This window comes from Necator americanus, chromosome I, assembly GCF_031761385.1.
Source record: "Necator americanus strain Aroian chromosome I, whole genome shotgun sequence".
NCBI classification, from domain to species: Eukaryota; Metazoa; Nematoda; class Chromadorea; order Rhabditida; family Ancylostomatidae; genus Necator; species Necator americanus.
In genome coordinates this window covers 20,913,299-20,923,085 of record NC_087371.1, presented here as the reverse complement: position 1 = coordinate 20,923,085, position 9,787 = coordinate 20,913,299, and the positions used below count along the sequence as shown (strand labels likewise).

Below are 9,787 nucleotides of genomic sequence, written 5' to 3'. Positions count from 1 at the left end.
ACCTTGGTCTATCATTTGCGTACAGGAATCAACTTCTCTCTTCTTCCTTTGGGAAACTGTAACAAGATCACTGTATAGGTCCGTCATCGGTGAAAGATAAACCCAGATTTGAGCTGCGACGAGACATCCAGGAGTGACCGAGCGGAAATCAGTGGTCTCTGCTTAAGTAAAACCAATGAATAAGCTGCAGAGGGCGTTCCAACGTAGGAACTTCGTAGGAACGGACGGTCGGTAAGGCCGTTTCTCACGCTGCTTTCAGCACAGTGAGGGAGGATTGAGCGCTCTCACTCATATACTAATCTACACTCCCAATCCTACATATCTCTTACTCAAGAGATCCCAACATCGCCAACTTCGTGTTGTGCTGCATTTAAATAATGAAGTAGACTGCTTCTGGAACGTATTAATCGTGGCGCTAGAAATTTTTGTGTGCATAAACGCGGTGAAATGAATCAGGATTGTCTTATTGCCCCACTTTTGCTGCCTACTGGAGCCTCTGGCGGTCGCGTGATGGTACGGAAAGATGAACTGTGGTTCATCCCCTCTCTCACCACTTGCTCGACATAAGCCCTCTGGTTATTCATCGAGGAAAATGTAGTATTCATCAGAAATGAGAAAAGAAACAACTACGACTCAATTTTTAGATTCCCGAGGCTTGACTCGTTAAAGAGATAAAGGATAGTTTCTGGAGTATCAATCTGCTTGGGTTGGGCCAACGGGGTTTACTGCAATTCGTTGAGGTTTTGGAACGCATGTTGGCCTGAACAGCGACTTGAGACCCGATGAATCAAGTCAGCGTATTTATCCTCCCTCCTAGGGAAGCTTCAAACCATTCTCCGCCCGGCCACAGCTGACCTCTCACTGATTGCGCTACACCAACCGGTTAAACTCATTATAAGGACTGAATTCAGAAAGAACCGAATTTTAAGTTGTTCTCTGAATATAGACTGATTTCACAGATTTCTGGAGGGTTAAGATCAATTTCCTCAAAGTGTTGCTCTGATTTGGCATCATCAAGGAAGTTATGAGTTATGACCCTTTTTGCGTCCTTATCTATAGAACATCCATCATGCAACGTTCGTATTTGTATGCGAATCTTGTGATGTTATTCCCTAGACAGCTCACTTCTTGGTGGTCTTTTCTGATATGACACATTCCACATCCATCCGAAGGTCTTCTGTCTTGATCAACATCAGCTGCAACGCGTTTCTGGGCCTTACTCACACTCTGTCTTCAGCCTACTCTGCGCTTGAACGCACATCGCTGCTTACTGGGCAATAAATTCTTGACGGCACAATAGAGCTGTGTTGCCTCTTTTCTTACTATGTCATAAATTTAATTTCTACCCACGTAACTAAATCCAGTTATAGTTGTTCTTTCTTTCGTCCACCTTAATCTCACTTTACTCCCTGCAGTGGTTGTTTTAAAATTTTCAGTACGCATCATATCATGAAATCAGCAGTAGTCAACACCTTAACTATCAAGTCTTTAACATATCCACCGCGTGGACCACGAGCATTCTTTTGTCTATGCACCAATTTTCAGACCGCATCATTCACAATGTCCTGAAAAAAATATCACAGAATAGACTAAATATTCGCAAGAGAAAGAGACTGTTTCAGTCCTAAAACGTCTTTCCTAAAGACTTGTCGCCTGCCGCACGTGGTTCGAAACTCCTCGATGCCACATCTTCTATTTGAAGTGGAAATGCTTTTACTCATTTTCATTTTCGCGTTCCTAATACTCCACCTTACTTAAAGGCAGCAAACCACAAATCTGGAGTGGTACGGATTTCAGGTGGAGTATCCGTATACTGGGTCGTAGATTATGGAGACTGGGGTTGTTCCGCTCATCTCTTCCTGCATTACTGCAAGCAGGCGGCCCCTGAATGCTGTTTTGTACGATGCCTTCCATTGCAGCGCGCCACCCTTGCACGCGGAGAGTCGCTTACTGCCTATCAGGGCAGTCCGAATTGATTTTCGGCGAATCGCAGGGCATGGGCGGCGCAAGGGGTGGAGCGTTGCAATAGATGGCGTCGTAAAAAACAGCATTCTGGAGGCGGCTGTTTGCAGCGATGCAGGGAGGGATGAGCGGAACTGCCCCCGTCTCAATAATCTACAACCACGTACACGGATACTCCACCTGAAATCTGTACCACCTCAGATTCGTGGAGTGATGCCTTTAAATGAGGGGATACCTCTAATTTGCTTAGGGATTGATGCTCCACTGCGCAGATTCGACCGGAGCATGAGCTGCGCAACCGCTCCAACCTTCAGGTTATTTAGACCTGACTGTATCTGTAGCTTCTCCACAAATAGAAGCGTACTTTTCCCCACAACTCACCTTAACTTGGCACAGGTTAGCACGGAGACGACACTCGGAACGCACCTTGAACCTTACGTGACGATTTGTTGGACTGCAGCTAACTTGACTATATAAAGAATTCTGGATAGTAGACCAGTGCAAGTCGAGAGTCTTCAAACCCTCTTTCTCATGTTACATTCGTCAGAAAAAAGAAGGATGTGAAAAAGAAGAATCCGAAAATGCCACTGGAAACGGTGGTGAGCACGCCCTCAAGCACCAACTCTTCTGCCATCACGACTTACTCAAAAACATAGTACTTTGCAGAAATCCGTTGCAACTGTTTCACAAGCTTCCATCTTACAACACGCTTACACGGAAGAGGAAATTTCGAATACGAACCGAATGTTGCAAATTGCAGTCAAGATAGTGGAGGGCATGGTCAGTTCAAAAGGATCTGAATCCCGATGGAGTTGCTCAAGCGGCTGCGTAGGAAGCGGTGCAGTTGGGATCGAGGGGGACCACCACTCATCTCTTCAGTCCAAGTGAAGCTCCAGAATTCTCGGGGATTCTACTGCCGGGCATTAGAATCTTCAGAACCAGAACCTTACAATTTTGTAAGGAACGGCGAAGAGACATGGCTACCTTCTTCTACGGAATTGAAGAGGACATTTTACAAATGCACTCAATCGAGGCCGCAAATGTCATTAAACTGAAAAGAAGGAGCGCCGCCGCATCGAAGGGGCAATGAAGGAACGATGCGCCGGAACGTCCGTACTCACAGACAATCCCTCATAGTTCACGGTTGTGCACTCGATCGACTGCACCTCAGCGCATTTGCTGTGGATCCTTTGGACTGCATGAAGTAAGCGGTGTAAGTTCAGCAGATTCGCACAGTTTCGCGTTCGCACGTATTCTTCATTTAAATACGTGGTGAGTTGTAGCCATTTTGTTGTGATTGTGTTTTTCGACTTTTCTCTTGGTATCGAGGTTCAGCTGTTAACATTAGACCACGTTTGTAATTTTTTCTTATCTGAACCATTTGTTCTGGTCTTGTCTCTTATGTAGTAGTTCCTTGCTTGCTTATCTCGTTGATATGAGGTAATCAAGAACTTGAACTTTGATCAAGAAATAAAACACTAGCAAATAAATTAGAGAAGGCCAAGCACACTTGAGAGCACACTTTACTTCGCAATAAATTGCTATGCACTGCTTATCTATCGATAGCAGTCGTTGTTTAAATTCTTCGATAAGCTGAAGCCGACTTCAAATATAACAGGTCTTCTGTGTTTAGAAAGATGGCTACCGCAGTTTCACAGTCACCCAGCGAGTCGGACGATTCGTTATATCCAATTGCGGTTCTCATTGATGAACTTCGCAACGAGGATGTACATTTAAGACTCAACAGTATCCGTAAACTCTCTACCATTGCACTTGCTCTTGGCGTAGAGCGCACTCGAAACGAGTTGATCCAGTTCCTCACAGGTTAGCATAACTGAATCGGAAGCTGTGTTTTGTAGGTGGAATGAGAGGTTGATTGGTGAAAATAATTTATTGTAGTGGAAATCATTTGAAAATTGAAGATGTTTTGATTTATTTACAATTGAATGCTTTTTTAAATGTGTTGAAACGCCCTGTGAAGCAACTCGTTAATTAAATCAATACATTATTCCAACTCTGAGAATAATTTGTTCTCTGCAAGTCCACTTTTCTTCATGACTGTTGCAATTCACATTTTCTTTTTTTTCTGTGACTGAATCACATCCGTTCGGAAGAAAGAAAGTAGTTGTCTTATACAGCATTTAAGTCCTTGTTCTGGTCTGAGTTGGTGTTTTTGTTTTTCGTGCCAAACAGTCACATATATAGCTTTTCAGACAAAAAATTGGGGAAATGCCGTGTTGTCTTCAGCAAGTAATGAATAGCGTTTTAGTCGAACAACCACTGTTCTTTGCAGACACGATATACGACGAGGACGAGGTATTACTGATTCTTGCTGAACAACTAGGGAATTTTACTCCTTTGGTATGTTAGTCTTTGCCATTCATTCGGGGTTTGTTTTCACTTCCTTGTTAATCCATTAACAAGACTCAATATTGTGCCACTCGTTGTTCGTACTACAGGTTGGTGGCCCTGAATATGTCCACTGCTTGCTTCCTCCTCTTGAAAATCTAGCTACAGTAGAAGAAACAGTTGTAAGAGACAAAGCTGTGGAAAGTTTGCGAAAGCTCGCAGATAAACTGAGCACACCTGCATTGGAGGAGTACTTTATCCCTATGCTGAAGCGTTTAGCAACAGGCGGGTAATCTGGAGCTTCACTATGTCGGCATTGAACTCATCAAATGATTCAGGAGATTGGTTCACTTCCCGTACTTCCGCTTGTGGGCTTTTTAGCGTCGCCTATCCTCGAGTCAGCCCTGCTGTAAAAGCAGAATTGAGAGGGTGGGTTATAAATTTCTTGACTCTTTCACTTTCTAGCGGGTTTCGAGAGTTTTAACCTCAGGAACTTTTACATAAGTTTGCGAGTGCGGGAAGAATGTTTGGATGGAACGTAGCTTAAAATATTGCATACAAAACGAAAAAAAAGTGTGTTCACTGATTGCGAAAACTTCTTTGACTCATTTGTTAGAAGTCCTTTACTGTTGTTTGCTAGAATAATATTCTGTTATTCAAACCCATTCTCTTGTTTTCAGTCTATTTCGACAACTGTGTCGTGACGATACCCCGATGGTTCGTCGCGCAGCTGCAGCAAAATTAGGAGATTTTGCAAAGGTACTTGTTGGAGAACTCCAATTCTTTATCACTGAACACGAACGTTTTTTTTTCAATATTTTGCTGATTCGTTGTATTATTTGTTGAGCTTCATGTTGCAGGTTTTCGAGAGGGATTATTTGGTTGAAGAGCTACATGCTATGTTTTGTGATTTGGCTGTGGATGAGCAGGTAAGCTAAGACTCGAAAAGGCGAGAAATCCATTACTTTTTTTCTTTCTAAGGATTCTGTACGTCTTTTGGCCGTGGAGGGTTGTATTGCGATGGCCGGCTTGCTTTCTGAAGAAAGCCGACGAGACCTTGTTCGTCCCGTTCTAAGCGGCCTCATCGACGACAAAAGTTGGCGCGTTCGTTTCATGGTAGCGGAAAAACTTACAGAGGTAGTTCATCATGTTTCCTTTGTAACTGTGTTTCTACTTTACTAGAACATAGAATTTCGAGTAATGGAATTGTGCGGGAGAAGTAGAAGAAGGTTGGTCGTTAGTTCAACTGTTGCAGTTTCAAGTCGTTGGAGAACTGATCGTTTGACTGCATTGTTTATTTGCAACTTTTGAGCGTTGGGTTATTAGAACGGCAATGTTGTTAAGCTGTACGTGTGAAAGTACCCTAAAAATAGTACAATGGGCAGCAATTCTGCATGTGCAGCAAATTAGCATAAGCAATTGCCGAATATCTCATATTATCAGATGCATGCCCTTTAAAATTGTCATTGCAGATCCAAGAAGCTGTTGGTGAAGATATGACTATGACTGAACTTGTGCCTGCTTTTACAAACCTTCTGAAAGATCCAGAGGGCGAAGTTCGTGGTGCAGCTGCGCAAAAACTAAACAGTATGTGCATTTGGAAATTTGAATGCAAATTTGTGCCCACTTTATATGTTACGTCACCTAATGTGACGGATAAGTGCCAGTACTGTTCGACATAATCACTCGTTTTTTTATCAAGAATTTTCCATAAGAAATTTAAGAAAACAATTATGGTATAGAATATCTCACTACTCGTTGAAGTAACATTTCAGCGTTCTGTGCAAATTTGAAGAGAAGCGCAAGAGAGACTGCAATTCTGAACAATATTCTACCTGTAGTGAAGGACTTAGTCATCGATCCTAATCAGGTTCATAACGCTTCGGACTGCCCATTGGTCACATTGTGAAGAACTAAGAGAACGTCATGGTCGTTGCTTTCAGCATGTTAAGACTGAACTTGCCGGTGTGATCATGGGTCTCGCACCACTCGTTGGAAAAGAGAATACGATATCACAACTTCTGCCAATTTACATGCAGCTGTTGAAAGACAGCACTGCAGAAGTCCGCCTCAACATTATTAGCAGTCTTGACAAGGTTTGCCTTCTTTGTAGCTACAGTGTGATTGTGATAATGAAGCATTCGTATGGTTGTTTTAGGTGAATGACGTGATCGGAGCCTCGCAGCTGTCACAGTCTCTTCTTCCGGCTATTGTTGAGCTTGCTGAAGATGGGAAATGGCGTGTCAGACTAGCTATTGTTCAGTTTATGCCTCTTCTTGCTGCACAACTGGTGTGTGTTCGGATTTTGTATTTCTGAGAGTCAAAAAATTCTTTCTTTTTTTCTTCCTTTGCTTAGTTCCTACGGTGTTTCCCAATTTTTCTGACATACCAAGAATTCAATCTAGAAACCATTCTTACGCTTCTTTCATAACGTATTTCACCTTTATCAGCGAATACTTTTGTATGCATCATCAGTTTATCATCCTGTTTTGAGCTGAAGCAGTCATATGTGACTCAAAAAGAAGGCTGTTTAGGAAGTAGTTCCGAATGATGATTCTTTAAAGAAAAAGTAGGTTAAAAGATTTGTTCTACTGTATATTTCTAGGGACAGGAATTTTTCGACGAGAAAATGCTTCCACTCTGTCTAAATTGGTTGTGTGACCATGGTAGGTAACCTTTTGATCCTAGACTTCCATCTCCTGATATCTTCTTGATATTGCAGTATATGCCATTCGTGAAGCTACCACTTCGATCCTCACTGAACTTGCAAAGAAATTCGGCTGCGATTGGGCTTCGAAAAACATCATGCCCAAGTTGCTTACGATGTCCAAAGTATGTTGGTCTTCTGGTAATAAAAAGATTCACTTAAATTTCTCTAGGATCTCAACTATCTGCATCGTATGACCTGCCTTTTTTGTCTTAATTCACTTGCGGAAGCTGTTGGACCGCAGCAAACTGCGAAGGAGATTATGCCAATCATTAAAGAGGTCTTCGTCTCCTCGCTTCATTTCTGCTTCGTTTTTTTTTAAATGTTTTCTGTTTAGTTGAGCGAAGATAATGTGCCAAACGTGCGCTTTGGTGTGGCCAAGGGTCTTATGAAAATTGGAAAAGTGGTCGATGCAAGGTTTGTGTGAAGCTACCAGATATTTTTCTGCTAATTCAACAGATCGTTTACTACAATTATCATAGCGTTTTGCAAAACGAAATCAAGCCAATACTGATGAATTTAATGAACGATGCCGATTTCGATGTACGATACTTCGCCGAAGAAACGAAGAATGGTCTGGGCTTCCACTAATAAAAAAGCAATTCCCGTAGTTTTGTCCTCAAACGTTGTGTTGTCGTCAATGTGTATAATACCTTATCATATTTAATCTATCAGTCATACAGTGTGGTAAATAAGTTGATTTCCAGTGATTTGCGCATGTAGTTCGTTTCTGAATAAACATGAAAAAGCTTGTACTTTCTACAAGTAGTTCAGACTTTGTTTTAGAAGGAGGAAGAAAAATTGAATATGTACATAATTGTGTTGCAGCGTGATTTCGTACCTGTTTTGTGCGATTCGCTGATACTGTATTTAAGACCGATTTTCTTACTAAAATGATGCTTATTCAAATTCTTCCTCCAAGCTCTATCACTCTGGTTATATAGAAAACATGAATGTTCAAAATTACATTATTAGCGGGGATAAACACTGATCTATCACTATAAGAAGACCTCGTTTTCAAGTAAATCTGGATGTCTCTGTAAGAATTGCTCCGAGTATAGTAGGGTCAAAGCGATATGAAGCATGGTGCAGCGGCTTCTCTCGAGGCGGTGCTGTCGAGCGTAGTGGATAGGAGCGTACTGGGACCCTTGCTGACACTACTCATCGCTGCAGTTTGCGATGGTCCCACCACGGTTCCAACTGCTGCCTCCGCAGCACCGTTTCGAGAGCGTGCGCAAACGCACCATGCTTATGTCGTTTTGATCCGACTATATAACCAGAGCGAGCAGTTTGGTTAATATCTCAAATGAATTGAGATGCTTGGAATGAATCTACTCATGGTTAGCGTAAGTAAAAATATGAGTAAACATACACTCACAAAACATTTAACAATCAAGAATTACAAGAATTCTATAAATACTTGGAACTGTTGTTCGTGAAAAAGTACTGAGTATAGTTGGCTCGAAGCGATCAGATGCCGGGAGCAATTGCGTAAGCAGCTGCGATCAAAGTCGGACTGTTACTCATCTCTGCAACCCGATTACAGCAAGAAAGGGTCCCACCTCGACTGTTAGCTCCACCACTTTGAGTGCAACCACCCGGAACTGTACCAGCTTTTCGGTCGCTTTGATCTGTAACTGTCCGATTAAAGCGACCTGAATCCATTCTTCTATCCTTTCGTAAACACAATCCGGAAGGCCATCTTAGTTCGTGTTGGGCAAATTGGCGCTGACAACCTTCCGCTCAGTAACATTAACCAAAGAACTTCGAAGTAATTCTGACACCCGCGCGTTGTCTCGGATAACTAGCGATTTTGTTTCAACTGCACTCTCTAGTCCGTTACCGCAGTATGCGAGGTTCATTATAGCTGAGAGTACTTGTTTATCTACCCAGGTTCGAAGTATGATATCAGAAAAACTAGGATCTCCATGTTGCAAATACAACTATCACTGAATGCATGCCAATGTTTTCTTGACCTTTAGAAGCAGTACATATGCAAAATGCACAAGCTTATCAAAGTAACAGATAGCCAATAAGACTGCCTCACTGACAGATGATGTGGTGTTCTGGGATTGGAAGAAGTGTGGAGCGCCTATTGTGTATTCGATCAAGTGAAATTCCAGTCAGAACTTTTTTTGCAGAATGTATAACCAACTAGCCGGCTGCGCTTCTTTTTCACTACCAAGTTTTTTCCTCCTCAACTCAGGCTACTTTCCTCTTAGGCTCTGTCTGCAGAAACGGCTACCGGACAAACGACTTAGCACCCATCCTCCAAGTGTCTGTACGTAAGGCTTGGTCGAAATCAGTCCATATAACAGGCAGTCCACTTTTTAAAGAACGTACCTACGTGCAGGAAGGCTAGTAAAATTTAATTTAACGTGTTATTTTCAACACTTTTTGCTTTTTCGAGCGGTATTAGTAATAAAATTGTCATATGTGCGATGACTATCTCCTTTTCTTTACCTTTTGGGCTTTCTCTTGTTTTGCTCAGAACGATCTCGGATGGGGGTGCATGATTAGCCTATTAAGTGGAGGACATTAAGACATTTACTACTGGTGCAGGTACTCTTCATCGGCAGATCCAGTACCGGGCAATATTTGGGTCATCATTCTACTCTGGAAAAGTAAATTGCGCAATCGGTCTGCGCGTTCTCATTAGGTGAGATGTTAACTGGAGATTAGAGTATTTTTCATCAAGTTTTCCTCAATGCATCACTTATTAAAGTGAACTTCATTGATTAAAAAGCATGATAAAGCAAACGGTCGAAT

The 9,787-nt window shown here is 42.2% G+C and overlaps 1 protein-coding gene across 2 annotated transcripts; it reads left to right on the top strand.

The window, feature by feature from the left end:
* Window positions 1–447: 447 nt before the first annotated feature.
* On the top strand, window positions 448–9,756 carry RB195_006371 (uncharacterized protein; the record flags this gene model as incomplete). 2 transcript variants are annotated; one of them, XM_064179417.1, is made up of 19 exons in its annotated part: window positions 448–533; window positions 3,186–3,234; window positions 3,596–3,631; window positions 3,687–3,786; window positions 4,256–4,323; window positions 4,422–4,596; window positions 4,650–4,740; window positions 4,992–5,070; window positions 5,172–5,240; window positions 5,293–5,448; window positions 5,784–5,898; window positions 6,087–6,181; window positions 6,255–6,407; window positions 6,470–6,601; window positions 6,917–6,977; window positions 7,034–7,143; window positions 7,191–7,298; window positions 7,356–7,435; window positions 7,501–7,609. In XM_064179417.1, the coding sequence occupies 19 exons, from the start codon at window positions 448–450 to the stop codon at window positions 7,607–7,609; spliced, it is 1,872 nt and encodes a 623-aa protein (XP_064036374.1). The 2 variants fall into 2 exon arrangements, with proteins under 2 accessions (XP_064036374.1, XP_064036373.1); XM_064179416.1 differs by lacking the exons at window positions 448–533; window positions 3,186–3,234 and adding exons at window positions 9,581–9,677; window positions 9,744–9,756 and having other exon boundaries at window positions 3,600–3,786; window positions 7,501–7,592.
* Window positions 9,757–9,787: the final 31 nt, after the last annotated feature.